Consider the following 18,813-nt stretch of genomic DNA (forward strand, 5'->3'; position numbering starts at 1 on the left):
CTTCAGTACAGTACAACGCAAAAAACACACAGGACACATCATACAAAATACACACAATAAGACATCACATACACCCACAATGTCAACCAGAAATTAATAAACTTGTCAAATTAAAAGCAAGATTATTAGAGATTATATGAGAAGACCATCAGATGAAATTTAGATTGAGTGTTTACAGAGCTGAGTAGTTTTTAGCAGGTTTTTTTAATTTGAACGTATTGATGGAACTGCAGCTCTTCATATCATCAGGTAGGACGTTCCACTGACTTCCTTTCACAAAGACAGCTGACTGTCCAAATGCAGTGTGATGAAATGGTCTGGTACAATCTCATATAGAGGATATTCTGGAGGATCTCATAGAATTTACTGAGCGAGTGTACACAAAGTCACGTAGTGGAGGAGGGGCACAAATTTGAGAATAATCTAAAATTCTCAAAGCTCAGTAAACTGTATGTCTCCAGTACCTTACAGTGATGGGAATGCATTGGCTTTTGAGTTTGTTTATATAAGGACTCAAGGTTTTACAGCCTGCCCCCCCCCCCCCAACATGTGATGCAATAAGACAATAAGGTGAAAAGGAGACTGAGTGGAAAGGTGAAGTTTTCCACACCGTGCAGAACAGCAGTGTTGGAATCCCTCAGGCTGCCAAGCACTGGATCAAAAAACAGTCACTCCAAAAGTGAAACAATAAATACACCTGGCAGCCAAACATGATTCCAACACCTCCCCCATCCACAACACCTTGGCTACAAAGTCAAATTCTTTGTGCCGACAGGTGGGTCGTGCAGGTAAAAACATGTTGATTTTTACCCTCATCAGCGCTGGCTTCATCCACAGGTGCACACAGTATCATGTTCGCACCAGGTGACGTGGACAGACCTCTAAAACAGTGCAGTCATGCTACTTGTTGGATTACACTAGGGTTGGGTCTTAAATCATTGACTAACCGGGTTACATTGAGAAAATGAGTGACCTTCTGCAACAACAGCTCTCAAGTTCTGTTTTTTTTTACACTCACCAGGCAATTAATCTTAAAAAAAAAGTTTTTATCCTTTATTTTCAATCTTATTGATTATTTTCTCTCATTGCTGTACTTTTACTTTGTTTGTCTTAACATTTAGTTTGTTGTCTTCATTCAGTTCAGTTTCTACCTTATTCTCTCTTATGGTTATCAAAGATCCAACCATGCGCAGCCAAGAGGAAGAAGATAAATGTTGAATGAAAGCTAAAAGGAAGCGTGGTCACATCTGAAAGCTGACATACCAGTTTATGTTGCTTTGATTTGATATCGTTATTAACAAGACATCAAGCTCCGGCACACCTGTTTACATGAGATGAGGTAGATAGCGCTCTAAACAAATAAGTTAGTCATATTCGTTTTATGTGGTCAAGCGTGCGTGTGTGTTTGCAGGTCTGACTGTAACAGGTGCAAAACACTGTTTGCAGCCAGTAATAAAGAACACCTTTTATAAAGTTGAAGCCGCAAGAACTAACAGAGAGTTTGATGTACCGGATCACGATGATCACTCAAAGATTCAAGATTACCTCATCGTCTCTTTACTCGCACACATCGAAAGGAAGTTCTGTTTCTCCCAGACAGATTCCCCACAGATTTAAACAAACTTAACTAGTAAAAATATAAAATACCGAAAAATACATTAAGAAAGTTTCAGACACATAAGTAAAGGGATGATATAAACACACACAAGAACACAAAAATATAAAACTTTTTAAAAATAGCAGCAAAGGTAAAATGAGGAAGTGCAATGACTGCGGTTTTATTTAGTTTACGTCACGGTTCACAAGTTCACTTTGTTGTTTTTTTCTCTATGATTCTTCTCCTTTGTATAAACGACTTTTTATGTTCGGTTTTACTTACTTCAACACATCTCTCTTTTAGTATTTTAATATTTTATTTTAATATTATTATTATTATTTTTCTATCTTTATCTTTGTTTTCCTTTTAATACCCTACCTTACATTTCTGACTTCACTCACTTCAACACATCTCTTCCTTTTTTCTTTCTTTTAGTATTTTATTCTCTTGTTTCACATTTCAATTTTACATTATTATTTTATTTGGCTATTCTGAATATTAAAATGTTTTATCCTACCTCTGGTGTTTCCTCATTGCAAATTAATGATGTGTTATCCAGCATTTCCTCAGTTCCTGTTTTTGAGTCCTAGTCATAGTCAGTTACTGTTTGTCAGTTATTGTTTGTGCATGTATGAAGAGTGCTGTACAAAAAAGTCTGATTGATTGACTGATCAACATTTACATTATTACAGAAAAAACCTTTTAAATAGTATAATGTACATTAAATTATTGAAGAGACGTTAAGCAGCCTTTACCTCGTGTCTCAATGCACATAAATACATCGAGCTCCAACACTTAAAAAGCTTGAAAATGAAGAACAAAATACAAAGATACTGATTTTTCACAGAAAGGAGCAATAGTTCATGTAGTATTAATAAACATACTTTTAAAAATGCAGTGATAAACAGTCGTAACCAGTTGTTATCTTCTAACTGGTTTTTCTTTCGCTTTTCACAATTGGAGCCACTGAAAGGAGAAGGTAGTGATGCAGTTAACTTCTCAAATTCTGTACAAATTCTTTGTACATTGTTAAAGGCACAAGTACACACAGACACAAGTATTATGAGCTTGATGTAGTTAAAGTATTGCAGTAAAAGTACATAAGTATTATGAGCTTGATGTAGTTAAAGTATTGCAGTAAAAGTACATAAGTATTATGAGCTTGATGTAGTTAAAGTATTGCAGTAAAAGTAGTGGTTTGGTCCCTCTGACTGATATATTATTATATATGACATCATTAGATTATTAATAGTGAAGCATCAGTGTTAGAGCAGCATGTTACTGTTGTAGCTGCTGGAGGTGGAGCTAGTTTACACTACTTTATATACAGTTAGCTAGTTTAGTCCAGTGGTGCCCAAACCTAGGGGTCGGGCCCCTCCGAAGGGTCAGCAGATAAATCTGAGGGGTCGTGAGATGATTAATGGGAGAGGAAAGAAGAAAAGTTCTTGTTAAAAAATTTTCTTCTTAATGACCATTAAACAATAGAGACCGGAGTCGAAGTATCAAAATTTAACAGAATTACAGCAACACACAGAATGAGGTTACAAAGAAAAAGGCTCCAGAGGAGCCTACAACAGGGTTTTATACACCTTAAGTGGGCGTTACAGTTCTTTTCTTAATCTATCAAATACAGACTTATAGATAACGTCATGTCTGTTCTCAGTTTCAGCCATCCTGCCCAACTGACCCCCAGATGACATGTCTCACCCTTTCTCCAACAAATTTTATTTTCTACATCTTCCTCTTTATAAATATAATGCTGAACTTCCTTTAACCTTAGCTTATAAGTCTGCTGATGTTACAGAGTTGCAGTACAAGACAGGAACATTTCATCATGATCTAGATAAAATAGTAACACTCATACACGGTGTAATCATAATTTTTATAACAGTTCTGATACACAAATCTGTTTTCAGTTTTTTGGCTTTTTCTCTAATCTTTGATTTTTGCTGAAATATTGGATCATTTGAACATTTATTGAAATGAAAGCATGTGAGAAGTTTAGAGGGAAAAATCACTATTTGGTGGAGCTGCCAAAAAAGGTTGGTTTCATCTTTAACAATGTGTTGTATTTTAAAAGCTTGTTATATTATCCATTGTGTCAAATCTTCATTTGAAAAGTAACTAAAGCTGTCAAATAAATGTAGTGGAGTAGAAAGTACAATATTTCCCCCTGAAATGTAGTGGAGTGGAAGTATAAAGTAGCATCACATGGAAAGACTCAATTAAAATAAAAGTACCTCAAAGTTGTACTTGAGTAAATGTACTTAGTTACTTTCCACCACCGCTCTTCTGGTTGTACGTAATTACGCAGCGTAGCGTCACGCACGGCGTACCCGGCGTACCGCGTCATAACTTCCAACACAACCGCCGCTTCCTGGCCGGCCCAGGCAGGAGCCTCAGGCCGCGCTCCACACTGAACCGTTATCCGCATATTATCATCATCCACCGGTGAGGAAAAGCAGCTCCGACGCTCAGTCTGTGTGGAGCTGCCGCCGTCATGAGTCAATGAAAAGGCTGAAACCTAAAACATCCTCCCGGGACACGCTGCCGGTGAGTCGGACTGTCAGTTGTTGTCGGTTTGGGGGAGTTAAAGGGGCTGATGGTGAACAGATGTCTTCTTTTAGAGAGGAAATCACTGTGAACTGTGTCAGTTGTTTTGTTCTAGTGTCTCCATGGTGAATTTAAAATAGAACTAGTGTTTGGTTATTTTAAAACTTTACGTTATGAGTAAATGTTAGCTTGACAGTTGGTGGGAGATCACTTGTTTGAGGAGCTTTGTTCATGTGGAGCCTGTTTAAACTCATCATGGACAGTACAGCCTTCCTGTTGTCTGTGTCTCCACCACAATCACAGTCTGACACTAACTCTGGCACGTTGCTGAGCTGCTGCCCATCATTTTCTCAGCTCTAATCTGATGAAAGCAGCGGCAACAGCAGCAGTGAGTGATATCAACTCCATTTTCCTCCTCTTTCACACTCACACACAGCACCAGCAGTTTACTTTAACCTCTTCCACTCCCTCTTCGCAATTAAAATGTCTGAACCACAGTGACTATATATGTATAAATTAGGTTTTGTCGGAAAGGAAACCTCCCAAAGTTTCTTGTGAAAGTGTTAGAAACACTCCAGGTGATACAAAAACACAGCAGCTGGTCTTTGAAGTCAGTGAAAATTTTGAGATTTTGTCCGCCTAAAAAAAAAAAAAAAAAAAGTGTTTTCAGTCTAAACAACTGTCTGCGGTCTGTATTTGAAGAAGATAGCACACAGTGTGACAAGTCTACAGTGTTTTACACATAAAAAGGTTCAGGCAGATTTACAAAAAGGACATTTAGAGGCTCTATATTTTTGTAAATGCGAGGTTTTCCTCATGACAACAAAAACCACAAGAAAGGGAGAAATGTCCTGGTGGAGTTAATGAGGTTCATCTTTGTGTTCTGTCGACAGCGTCGGGGCTGGAACGAGGTGCAGTCTGAGGCGTGGTGATGGTGTTGGACTCAGGGGAAGTCTTCATGGATCAGGTTGAGGGTAAGAGCGTCGGGAGCAGCAGGGACCTGTTGGAGCCAGGCAACCGAGCCCCCAAAACCACCGCCGCGAAGCCCAGATCGCCGGCCAAAAGGAGCAATGTCGCCAAGAAGGAGAAGGTGTCCCACAACGGACTACCGGCCCAGACAAACAGCGAAAAGGTAGTAGAGAGGAGGTCGTCGTCGTCATTAAAAGGCGGTGCCACGCCCAGGCCGCCGCTCCGCCGCCCTCTCAGCCTAGAGATGACGCCCCAGCGCCTGCGGGGGTCTCAGGAGCAGATGGCGGACAGGCGGATTGTGCAGCCTCCTTGGCGCAGCGGTTCGGCCGCCCCCTCGCCCCCGGCTCGTAGCCTGACCAGCCCCAGCCTGGGAGCGGGCGGCTGGATGCGCCGCAGTGAGAGCACCTGCTCTGTCAACTACTTGCGGGCCGGAAGGGGCCAAATGCGCCCGGCTACCTCCCTGCCACACATCGCTAAGGGGACGGGGAGCACGACGCTGCCTACTTCCTCCAGGCCCTGTCTGCTGGTGGCCCTCAGGCCTCTTAACCTGGAGCAGGAGAAGCAGACTTTCTTCCAGTCCGACTACAAGTACGAGCCGCAGTTTGAATACGCTCAGCCTGAGCCGAGGAGCGTGCTCGAGAAGTACAGAGAGGGTTCAGGCCTCTTCCTGGAACAGGTACATCAGGATCAAACACCCAAGAATCAACCTGTGAGTTCACATGATGATGATGATGATGATGATGATGATGATGATGATGTTTTTATCTGACTGCAGGCAGTCGGGATCATGGAGTGCGTCCTGAAGAAGTTTGTCTCCTATGAGAACTTCGAGGAAGTGACGGGTGGCAACGTGCTCCCTAAAAGTCAGGTCTGGGCTGCTGTGCGCAAATATCTGCAGAAAGAAGGCTGCGTGGGAGAGGTGAGTGCTGACTGATAATATACAGTCCAGACAGTCACACATGCTTTGAAATAAAGTAATGGATTATACATTAAAGGGCCAAGTCTTTAATTTGAGTAGGTTTACATCAATATAGAAAGAACTGTGTGGGAGATTTAGCCTTTTATCCTTTTTCATCATACACAAAAGACACCAGGAAGAAAAACCCAACAACCCCCCCCCCTCCCCATCCAACCAAGTGAAAAAAAAACAGTAAAAACTTTTACACAGTTGCCAGACAGGAAATGATTCATACATTTGATGATTTTGTACAAAACTATGTAAACGTCACTGTTATTTAACTGGGGATTTTACTGGGGATGTCCAGAAAAGAGCCTCAGATTGTGGTAAATTTTTCAGAGTTATGTAACGTTTTCACTCCGGTTGTATAAAAGAAATCATTTCATTTAATCGTCGCCTGAAAAAATGGAGAAAGAGAACGAGATATATCGCTCTTTTTAACACGCGGTGCCCGAATTTCAAGGGTTGAAAAGATACAAAGCGTCCGCAGATGTTTGTGGGTCGAAAACTTCATCAACTGCAAAGGATTTTCCACAAAATATGAAACATGATGACTTGACTTCATGTGTGTCTGTCCAGTTACTTTTGAACCTCTAAACTTTGGGCGTTATGTGTTGAAAGGTCTCACAGCTCTTTCTATACCGACATAAACATAATGTTCAAATCCAAGCTGAGACTGAAGCACAAAACATGTGTAACTGTCCTAATACTTATTGTCTGGACTGTATTGTAGTTCTTAATGGAAAATAAATATTTAGGAAGTTAAAATAGCACTTAACGGTCAAATAATTCCAACAAAACTTCAGTCAAAATTTTCATAGTTCTCCTGAAAGCGAAGCCTACACAGATATTTCACCAGAACAGTAAAATATTTGCAGTATTTCTGCGACATGTGAGCACAGGTTTGTTAGTTTTAGTTAATGTACGAGCAGGAGTGGTTGGTATGTTGATGTTTGCTCCGTGTTCACCTGATACGATGGACCAGCAGAGAACAAACAAGGCTCCCCTCCCCCCCTAACAAAGAAACGGGAGTGGTCTATTGTTTATTGTAGAATTTGAGAGGTAGGTAGTATGTGTGTTAACCCTGGACTCACCCCGCCCTGCAGGTGTGTGTGTGTGTGTGATAGGCCCCACTAGCGTTCCTGCAGTGCAGTTTGAGCTCACATTACACAAATCAGCACATAACCAGAGCTGAAACCAGTACTAATCAAACTAGTCGAGGTGTCTTTGAGCCTTTTTTTCTGCCTCTTTCCTGGTTGACGATCATGGAGGTTTCAGTCGAAATTGGAGATGAAAGTTTTGACTGAATCTGAGGTGCAAATTCAGGAGGTTTATCTCAAAGTTACAGTCAAATCAAGCGCACCCGCTGAGCAGCCCTTCCCCTCAGGAAACCAAAACAACAGCTACATTTGTCTCATGTTTTACCTGCATGCTGCTGTTTAAAAATGTCAGCTTGCATCCTGTTATTAGTTCAGTTATAAATTCAAAACGCACCGCACAGCCGTGTGCAATCTGGTATCGGACATATTCACATACAGATCAAGCCTAAAACCAGCAATAAAGCCCCAATAAAACGTCTGCAGCGTGGAGACGTTGGTGCTTTCCTGAGGAAGGAGTTGTTTGATCTGTTTGTTTGCACTGCGTTTACGACTTCTAATGGAAAGAATCCAATGAGTTTGACACTGTTTAAACTACCGGTAGCGAGGATGATGACGATGATTATGTCTTTTTATGTTTGCACTGGTGTTTTTTTATGTGATGTATTGTTACAGCTAATCCATCTGTACAGAGATGAATTCCACCAGACTACCAGCCGTGTGGAACTTGATGATGATGATTAATGTTGCCGTGTGTGTGTGTGTGTGTGTGTGTGTGTGTGTGTGTGTGTGTGTGTGTGTGTGTCTTCAGGTTGTGGTGCGTCTGTCTGACGAGCTGCTGTCTCAGGCGGTGATGGTGGTGGAGAGCTGTCGTCCCACTCTGACCATCAACCTGGCCGGAGCTCGACAGCACTGGCTGGAGGGGATGCTGAGACATGAAATAGGTACGTTGTGCTGGGAAAAGAGGAGGATCAGATATTCAAATAATTACGGTAATAAAGAACGGGTTCACAATGTCTGTCTTAAAACAACAGTCGGGAGCCTAAATGAACATTGAACAAGGTTTTCCTCACTGTCATCATTCCTCCTGTTCATACTGACCATTAGAAGATGAAGGATGAAGATGAAGGTATCCTCTAATGGTCAGTATGAACATGAGGAACAATTACAGCAAGAAGAATCTTGTTCAATGTTCATTTGGGCTCCTGACTGTTGTTTTAAGAAAAACTTACAAATTGTGAACCTTTACTTTAACGTAAATTAGTTACAGCTGATGTAAACTGCTGCTGAGAAGCTGCTAGTTAATCATTATTTGCTAATTAAAAAATTTTAAAAAACTGAGAAGAGACAAAAATCTTCAATAAGAGATCGAGGTATTTAATCAACCTGAAACTGTCTTCAAACTGAGCTGGCTGCTAGAAATCAACCCTGACTGTCAGTGATTTAATACACTTGAATCAATGTTTATTTAAAATAAAAACACCGTCTGATACTCGTCAAGGTATCCAGGGCTGCAACTAATGATTATTTTCTAGCTTAATCAATTAAAAATGAATGAAAAGAAAACAGTGAAAGATGCATTTCACTAAGTGATGTCTTTTTGTTTCCCAAAGAGATTCACTTTACAGTTATAGGATTTTTTGCTTGTTTTCTAACATTTGAACCATCAGAACCAATGAATTTTTGTTTTTGTTTTTTGCGAGAAAAAACAACTTCAGCGATTAATTGCTGATCAAAACAGACACTTTTTCTGTCTTTCAACTAGTCGACGAACCTTCTCCGCTATAGTCAATGTGTGATGAAGTGGTTGAACTTTAGGATCTTTCTAGCTGCTTTTTCCTGAACTCGCTTTGACGTGTTCTACTCGAGTTAATGATTCCTACGTAAAGACGTTGGATTACTCTTCAGTCAGCAGAGACAGAGATAGCAGAGTGCGAATGTTTCCACAGGATTAGATAATCAGTCGATTAGTAGATTGCCAGAAAATGAATCAGTAACTTTTTTTACATGATAGTAAACTGAATCTCTTTAGATTTACTGGACTGAACTGGACTCGACTGTGAGCCAGACCTCATCCACCAGAGTCAGTGTTGGACCTCGCTGATGTTCTTGTGGCTGAATGGGAGCAAATCCCTGCAGCCAGGTTCCAACATCTGGAGGAAAGTCTGAAACCAGAGCAGTGGAGGGTGTAAGAGCAGCAGATTAACGCCCAACAGTCACATATGGGTGTAATGTTTGGGTGCCCGAATACAAATGCGTTATTCGGCAAAGCACAAATAGTGCTTGTTTTTTTTTTGTTTTTTTTTACATTTGTTTCCATACAAATATTTTTAAAATTATTTGTTTTTGGAAAGAAAAAAACAAAACATGTCAAATACCAGCGAGCAGGTCAGTTATAGTCGCTATGTCAGTGTCTCTCCTCAGGTCTCAATGAGGGGAGTCACATCCACCTGCTACATGACGCATATTTCTTAATTTGGACATCACTTTAATTTTAATCTTTTAATTTTCTAAAATTATAAGCGTAATAAAAACAAAAACAGGATTTTTAAGCCTCTTTCCACTTTTATTGTAATACAAATGCAAATAATTTTGCTGCCTCAACAAATACAGATACAAATACAAATACTGGGCTCTCTGCACATCTCTAATGCCCACATAGTGTATTTGGCGTGAGAGTGAGGGGAGACGCAGGTTGAAAGCAAATAATAATTAATATTAATTTTAACAAAGAGCATAATCATTAAATAAAAGATAAATACAGTGAGATGTGGTAGTGAGGGTGTGTGTGTGTGTTTATTAGGAGGTGATGTTGAACAGCATTAATAAAACAAAGATGCACAAGTGAGAAAAGCTCCAGTCGAACTGAGGAAGGTTGAGATTTATGGCGGCGGGGGGAGTGCTGCACCGCCTCTAGCTACCTGCTACATTATGGAAATAGAAGATATAGAGCTTGAGCCAGAGGACTGTCACACTCAAGGATTGAACTATCCAACAGTTGATGAGATATTTCACTCTGGACCCACCGAACACAGCCACCATTCTCTGTTCAGATCATCTGGGTCGGTCCAGTCATCTACGATAACGTCTGTAAATAGACCCAAACATGCAGAACACAAGACGTTTTACAGCAGATTTCCACTTGCGAATAAAACTGGATTTATTTGAGTGAATAAGCAATGTTTGTTCCTCTCTTTCAGGTACGCATTATCTGCGAGGAGTGAACAACAATCAGCAGCCGTGGGCCACTACAGAAGGCAGGAAGCAGTTCGGCCTCAAACCGGCCAATCCCACAGAGGAGGGCCTGGCCAGCCTGCACAGCGTGTTGCTACGGAAACAGCCCTACCTGTGGCGCGCGGCTCTGCTGTACTACACGGTGTACCACGCCACCAGCATGAGCTTCAGCCAGCTCTTCAGTCACATCGCACGCTTCGTCCAGGACCCGGACGTCCGCTGGGAGTACTGTCTGCGAGCCAAGAGGGGACAGACGGACACCTCGCAGCCTGGTGAAATCACACACACACACACACACACACACACACACACACAGCCATGTTTCCATCACTTCAGAGGACATTACATTGACCTACATTCATTTCCTGGAGACTACCTTAATATAACCTTAAAATTACCCTAAAATTAATAATTTACGTTAAGGGGTCTTGCTTTTTGTCCCCACAACATGAGGAACTCATAAGCACTACTTGCCTAACCCTAACCCTACCTTACAAGGTGAGAGAAATAGAAAAACAGAATAAGATAAGATAAGAAAAATAAAAAGTTTAACAAGACTTAATGTCAATCTAATAAACAATAAAAGCATAAAACTACAAAGAAGTCAAATACAACAATAAAAACAGTGAAAGCAACACTGAGAACAGTCACACGTTATCAGGTAAAGTGCTTACAAAACACTTGACAAACTGCGCTTTTTATTAGTAGGGGAAGGCGGTTCCAGAGGGGTGGGGGCCCAGTGTAGGTATTTATAACCAGTGTAGGTAGTAAACACTGGTGTGACGCGTGCCCTACGTCGTTTAGTTAGCAGTCTAGCAGCCGCAACTGGAGCCGAGACACAGAAGAGCGACTCAGGGTTGTTAACTGTGAATCGCAGTAATCAAGACCAGAGGACACAAAAGCATGAATTATTTTTTTCCCAGACCTTGAAAGGATAATATAGCTCGCAATGTTTCTTAGATGGAAGAAACAGGACTGAACCACTTTCTTTACGAGACACTCAAAGTTCATGTGTTGGTCAAAGGAGACGCCCAAGTTTTTTGAGGCTTGCTTAACATTTACTGCTAATGGACCGATACACTGCTGTACTTCTTCAGAAATGCTCTCAGGGCCGATAATAAGGGTTTTGTCAGGGTTAAGTTGGATTAAACCAAATCTTCACCCTGCAATTTAACGATTTACGTTAAGCAGACTTGCTTTTTGTCTCCAAACGAGAGGCAGGTCCCCACAAGTGACTGTCTAATTTATGTCCCCATAACATCAGTAACACAAGTATAGACACACTCACACACACACACACACACACACACACACACACACACACACAGGTAACGCTGGAGAGTAACTCAGCTTTAGAGAAAGATAAGATTCAGCACAGACTTGCACTTCTTTACATTAATTTAACATGTCGGTCTCATGTCTGAATAAACTCTTGAGTCACTTTTACATAAAAATCACGATTAAAGAACCGAATGTGGTCAATGTAGAGACCATCGCAGCATGCAAGGTTTAACATGCAGAGAGAGAGGAATGTGCATCACTGTGTAATAAATAAAATATCTCAGTTATCATCTCCTCTGTACAAAATCAGTTTTATAAACCAGGAAACTCTGTGAAAGAAACCATTGTAACCCACTGAGGAGATTGATTTTCTCATTTATCAGATCGGTCTATAAAACAAACTTTCCCTTCACGTTAAAGACCCTTTTTAGAACCACAGTAATAGTTGGACCAGGTAATAAATGAATAGGCTTTATATAGATGACACAATGTGAGCAAATAGGAATTCAAAGAGAGAAGCAACTTAACGTCCTGTCATTCAACGTCATGTCTGAATAAAGCCATAAACGTAAAAATGGCCTTCAGTATATCTGAATAACAAAAAGCCATCACTGTACCAGCTTGATGAAGACGGCATTGTTACATATACCATGTCTGACAAGGGTTTTATCTTAATGTCTCCTGTATGCTGTGTCTCTGTTCCAGGCTGCTTCAGTAAAGACCAGGTCTACCTGGACGGGATCCTCCGGATTCTTCGGCATCGAAGGAACATTGACTTCAAGATGTTGACCTCCTTAGGCAAGGTCAGTGTCAATATCTTCAAATAAGAGCCGCTATTACCAATAGAAATCCTATTTGTATACATGACAAATAAGCCGCTGAGTAAGCAAACATCTTGTTCTATAACACACTTCAAAACCAGAATTACAAGGTGCTTCACAGCTGCACATAATATACAGTTAGTTAATTATTAAATGCAACAAGAATTTATAGTCAAACAGACATAAAACTAAATAAAAAGGACAACAGAAAAGTAATAAGTCATAAAAAGTTAAAAAAAATAAAGTAAAATCATGTGAATGTCAGACCTGCTGGTTTAGAAATATTATAGTCAACATCCAGATTAAAAAGGGAAGCAGATGCAGAAGGTTTTTAGCCTGAACCCAGTGAGATAACGTGCAGTTTCTGCCCCCTGTTGGGCTTTTTAAGTCATAAAAACCATTATGCCACTATAACAGCTCTGCAGCTTACTGGTGGAAGGACAGAACCTCCTGATCTGTTTATTCTGAATGTAAAAGGTTTTTATGAAACAATAAAGCACGAAGCGGTGAGAATCAAAAGCAGAATCGATAGACGGTAGAATCAAACGCTGCCGTCACCTCTCCATGAGGGAGAGCGTCACTGTTCTGAACATTAGTGATGTCAGACAAATATTGACAACATGAAAAAAGTTATTAATGGTTTTGTGTATCAATTATTTTCATTTTTGATTAATCTGCCGATTCAATTTTTTATTTAATTGATTAACCAAATTGATTATTGATTATAATTTTCCAGTTTTCAAATTTCCAAACGCCAGAGATATTTAGTTTACTATGATGAATGACAAAGAAAAAGATCTTCACATCTGAGAAGCTGAAACCAGCAAATTTCAAGTATTTTTGCTTAAAATTGCCGATTAATTTCCTGTCAATCCACCAATTGATTAATCGTTGCAGCTCTAGTTTTGTCCCTGTTGTTTTTGTTGTTGTTGTTGTTGTTGTTGTTGTTGTTATTCATTGTTCCTTGTCTTACTTCAACTGGGGGATAATCAGGCTCTCAGTTTTGTAACTACGGTTCCCATAATGCGTTGAGGGATGTAAACAGGAAGTATAACGTTGCCATGGATTCTGTGAGGGAGCTGTGGGCTACAACTTGAGCCCCATTTCTTTAGCTTTATGTTTGTTAACATTTTGGCAAACTGGCTCCATTAAAAAAATAAATAAATAAAAAAAAATGCCGAATTAGCGATTAGCATTTCCTCATTGCAGTATACCCATGGATGTACAGACAGATATCACTGAATTACTTTTAGGGCTGCAATTATTTTCTTGATTAATCAATCAGTTGTTTGGTCCATAAAATGTTGATCACCTAAAGCCCCAGGTGATGTCCTCAAATGTCTCGTTTTGTCCCGACCAACAGTCCACAACTCAAAGACTAAAGAAACCAGAAAATATCCATCATAATCTGATGGGAGGTGTTTTCCTCTTCGTCTCCACTGATAAACATTTATCTCTACCCGTGCAGGTGTCTTTTGAAGATGTGGAGAGGCTTCGGCACCTGGCTGTGCTCAACAGGACCAGAATCCCGCACTTCATGCGAGACCAGGAGCGGTACCTGCAACACCTGGATCACATCGTCGCTGTAAACGAACTGGACGATTCATCGCTGCAAGAACTGCTGCCCTGATCTCCCTGCACCACCTGAAGCCGGAGGAAGAACCGGAGGCCGTTGAGGACGTTGGTACACAGACTGTATCTTGTGGTGCCCTGAATATCACTTAAAATATCAGTATTATCGATGCTTTATTTGAGCGATTTTTTTGTAAAACTTGAATGATAACGAACAAAAAGGGACGTACACACTAACACCTCTATCTACATTTTCACTTTTGTCCAATGCATGTCTATGTGGCTTTTTCACAGAGCCAAGTACAGTTCAAGTGCTCCCCAACCCCCTCCCCAACCTGCCTTTACTCCCACTATGAAGTTACCTCAATACTCTACGATGTAACCAACATTATATATGTAAACTCATACATAATCACTGCATCCAACGCCTGTACAGGACACTGCTAACATGTCGCGTACAGATTTAAACATTCATAACCACACGCTTTATTTATGCAATTATTTAAGTTTTTTACTTTGAGAAAACAAACTGAATGTCTCTGGTATTAGCTTTATACCTTTACTCCTTTTTGTAGACGCCATTGTTTTATGCCTTAGATTGTTTGCATTTTAAAAGGACACCAAGGACACGTCATCTCAAACTCCCTGGGGAAGTGATAACTGAGGCCATGAATCTTTTAAAATATCAAGTGCCGGTGAACTCAGTCAAGTATTAAAAGATCCTCAGGGAGGAGATTTAAATATCAGTGTTGTTAAGAAGATAATCAGCTGTCTTAACGGTGTCCTTGGTGGTCTTTGGATATCAGTAAGCTACTGTGATGTGATGTGACCCGTCCCCGAGCTCCCCCCCTCCCCTCTCTGCACAGCAACCAAACTTTCTTTTGCGACGTTAAAGGAGTAGTTTGACATTTTAGGAAGCACGTTTATTAGCTTTCTTGCAGATTTAGATGAGAGGATTGATAACCACTGTCATATCTGTTTGTTCAATATGTAGCTGGAGCCAGCAGAGAGACTAGAAAGGAGGAAATCAACAACAAAACAAGTGACTTAAACCCCTCTCACGAACAACAATTGACCAATCATAGCTTAGCAACCATAACGAAGCACAACAGGCCTCTCAAGCTTTAGATTTCTCCAGATAACGAGGCTTTCATAATAGAGGTACTCTGACTTTCAAGTTAAAGGTGGGCCTACAAGCATGAAAACTATTTTGGAAGCAGATCCTGGTCCACTATCCAATTTATGAGTTTCTAACTAGGTGATTGAACTTTTTTTTAACTGTTTAAAGCTACTAACTGCAGGTGTAAGTGTTGCGTTAGCTAGCCAAATGGACCAACTGACAAAGCTAACGTTAGCTCGCTAATATCTGAGCCGTATAGATTGAAGAATAAAACGGGTAAAATGGAATATGGTCAACTTATCTGACCTGACACTTTACATTTCACAGAAAAAACACACTAAACCTCAAACTACAAACCTTTATGCAACTAACGTTAGACTAAATTACCAAACATCTGTTAGCTTTGCATAGTTGGATATTTAAATGTAAACGGCATGAATACTACTGATTCTAAAACAAATAGTCAGTCAGTCATCGCTCGAAGACTCTTGTAGCGGTAAGTAAAAACATACCTTTTCAAATATGTAAGCTAAGTAGCCAAACAGTGTCATGTTAGAATGAAATAACATTTTTCCATATCGTATATAGCATACAAGAACTAGCTAGCTTCACACTGCAGGACAAGAACAATGCTGTTTCTTTAATTATGTGTTGTGTACTTGGATTATCAACTGTGGCGGCTGCTGACTTGTCTGGGACATGTTAGCTTCAGTCTTTTAGCACAATATCATATTAATATCCATCAAGTGCATATTTAAGATCCTTTTTACAGGATTTTGGTTTTAAATCTGGAAACATTTAAAAGTCAGCTGAAGACTAACTCATGAAGTTAATGTTGGCTGGATTAGCTAGCTACCTACCACTGTTAAAATCTGTCAGCAACAGATAATTTCAGCAAATTTAGCTAGAAATTGTTGGTAATCAAAGACCCATCATTAAAAAATGTACTAAGAATTTCAACGGTAAACCTGCTACTGTTATCATTATCAGCTACATGTGTGCTGAAGCTTGACACACATAGCAACAGTTTATTTTATTTATATATTTAACATATTTATTTAACAGGGACAGCACACATTCATAAACATTGCTGCCAAGAAGTTATTTTTCATCTGCAGTCCGTGGACAGATATTACAAAGTCACACCCCCCCCCAAAAAAAGACGATTTAAAATGACAAAGTCATTGAGATCATTTATAAGCATACAGAGCAATAATAAAAAAGAGAGGAGAATATTAATGTTTAATAAGAAGTTGCCATTTTCCATCTCAGAACAGCCAAGCTAGCTGTTTCCCCTTATTTCTAGTCTTTATGCTAAGCTAAGCTAACTGGCTGCTGTATATCAGAATAGTTTACAAGGGCTTTTTTTGCCCTCATGAAATATGTTTCAGGGGTGTTTTGGATAATTTTCAGGGCAATTTTTTCAAATGATGGTAAATATCTTAGTTCTATGTCATATGACCAATATTCAATTTATAATGCAAGAACATTTAATGGGTAAAAATACTCACACTGAGTTATAATCCCAGTTACAGATTATAACTGTGAGTATTTTTACCCATTTATTGCATAAATATTTCCGAGTCGCACTTTGAACACAAAGCAAAATCCAGACATGCTTTGCTAAACATATTCTTAAACTGTTTATATTACGAGGGGCATTTTAAAGCCCCTGTCATCTCAATTCCAAGAGCAATTTTACATTTTTTAGGGGCATTTTGCTGTAATTTCCAACCCTGCTGTATATATTTAACACAGATATGTGAGGTGTCAATCTTCTCATCAAACTCTCTGCAAGAAAGTGAATACGATTGTTTTCCAAAATGTCAAACTACTCCTTTAACATGTAGATAAAGTGCCAAAGTGGCGTCATTAATCCACTGTTGGGCTATTTGATTAGCAGCCAAACTCGGCCAGTCACTGTAGCTCCTCGTCCAGGCGTGTCGGTCACTGGCTGGGGAGGAAGTGGGGGTGTTGTGGGCGTGCCTTCGATGGGTGTTAGAGCTCATCTGCTGTAGCTAGCCGTGTGTTTGTAGGCTGCTTTTTACTGTTTGACACTTCAGATGTCAGTCAGGGCATTCATTTTGGGCCAAGCCGTCTGTGAACAGAGTTGGCGCTGACAGACAGGAAAACCAGGTCACAGCAAAGAGGATGTGGGCGAAGCATCACAGCCAGCCCAGTTTTTAACTTAAAGAAACACTTGACCAAAATGTGAACTCTATTTCTGTGATGCATTTTAAATACTCACATTTGAAACGATTAACATGTAATTGAAAAATGTTTACAATTTTAGCCATTTGGTAAGCAGATGTTTTAAATTTGAGCAGGTTTGTCGTCTGCTGACCTCATTGGCTTTCAACCTGACCGGTGACAAACGTCCGCCCGGATTCGCCTAAACGAATGCACCTATTTGTAACGCACGAATGTTGCACAAGTGTTTTATGTTCTGGAAAACATCTTGAATTTCCAGTTTATTTATTAAAAAGTACACACACTTGATGACGTCTGTGATCTGTTTCATGACGCACCAAAACAAGCTGACGTGGAACATTTTTACTTTATTGTACCTTCTTTTAAATGTCAGTTACAGTAAATCTGGATCCTCTCGCTCTCGGTTGTGGTGTGTGGTGGAGACTGATGTTAAAGCCAACGTTAATTTAGCAGAAAACTGTCATGATGACAACTGACCAAAGTTGAGACACAATATAAATTATTTTTGTACATCAGTTTTTATGTAAAATATTATTTTTCACGCTCAGCCTTTTTAACTGTCTTAAAAGAACTATTTATAGTTAAATAGTCTTGACTATTTACATGTATCTTGTAGGAAAATTAGGTTCTTGCACACTGCTCTCAAATTTAAGACATTTACAGTATTAAACTCCCATTTCAGTCACTGCAAACCTTCAGAGTATTTGAGTGAATCTTGAAATATCTGAACTGTCGGATAAACTGACATAAAATTTTATACAGATGTTCACAAATTGCCCTCAGGATGAACTGTAATCACTTTTATTCTGACTTTCCCTCTAATGCCATCATCAGGTCACCAAACACCTGCAATTGTGCATTGTACTTTGTGTTTATTAGCAATTAGCAAATCTTAGCATGCTTACATGCTAAACTAGGGTGGTTAACATCATAATTCATACTACACGTTTATTATAAACAGGTTTTGAGTAACTAGTGTTTTCATACTGGGAAAGTGACAAAATTAAAGTTAACTCCAAACAGCTGGTATGCAGGTTAAAGAGCTCTTGATTTTTTGAGTGTGTTGTCAGACACTGGCGGTTTTCTAAAGTCGCAGTTTGATTGCCTATTTGCAGGTGTTGCATCATTTCCTGCTAGTATAAAACAATGTATGTTGATTTCTTGTATACTAACTGTAAAAAACAGTATACTGTGAGGATTAATACATGTAGTATATACTGTATACAATTACTATGTAGTTAGAAATTGGACACAGCTAAGATAATAGCTGAACGTCAGAATGTTAGCATGCTAACGTTAGCATTTAGTTCAGTAGACTCTTGGTTTTGTCTAGTTTTTGATAGATTGAGCTCCTCTATGAAACACTAGATGTAAAGTATTTTAGCTAACTGATTAGAAAT

The 18,813-nt window shown here is 39.7% G+C and overlaps 1 protein-coding gene across 3 annotated transcripts; it reads left to right on the plus strand.

The window, feature by feature from the left end:
- The first annotated feature begins 3,940 nt into the window (after nt 1-3,940).
- Nucleotides 3,941-17,701, plus strand: kiaa0895l. Of its 3 annotated transcripts, XR_010930952.1 has the most exons (8): nt 3,941-4,150; nt 5,044-5,795; nt 5,895-6,038; nt 7,986-8,118; nt 10,375-10,680; nt 12,395-12,492; nt 13,979-15,340; nt 15,406-17,701. XR_010930952.1 is itself a non-coding variant. In XM_067606044.1 (7 exons), the coding sequence occupies exons 2-7, from the start codon at nt 5,082-5,084 to the stop codon at nt 14,138-14,140; spliced, it is 1,557 nt and encodes a 518-aa protein (XP_067462145.1). In that variant the 5' UTR covers nt 3,941-4,150; nt 5,044-5,081; the 3' UTR covers nt 14,141-17,701. The 3 variants fall into 3 exon arrangements, 2 of the variants coding, with proteins under 2 accessions (XP_067462145.1, XP_067462279.1); XM_067606044.1 differs by having other exon boundaries at nt 13,979-17,701; XM_067606178.1 differs by lacking the exon at nt 3,941-4,150 and adding an exon at nt 4,447-4,538 and having other exon boundaries at nt 13,979-17,701.
- The last annotated feature ends 1,112 nt before the right edge of the window (nt 17,702-18,813 follow it).

The sequence above is a fragment of the Thunnus thynnus genome, chromosome 1 (assembly GCF_963924715.1).
Source record: "Thunnus thynnus chromosome 1, fThuThy2.1, whole genome shotgun sequence".
Taxonomy (NCBI): domain Eukaryota; kingdom Metazoa; phylum Chordata; class Actinopteri; order Scombriformes; family Scombridae; genus Thunnus; species Thunnus thynnus.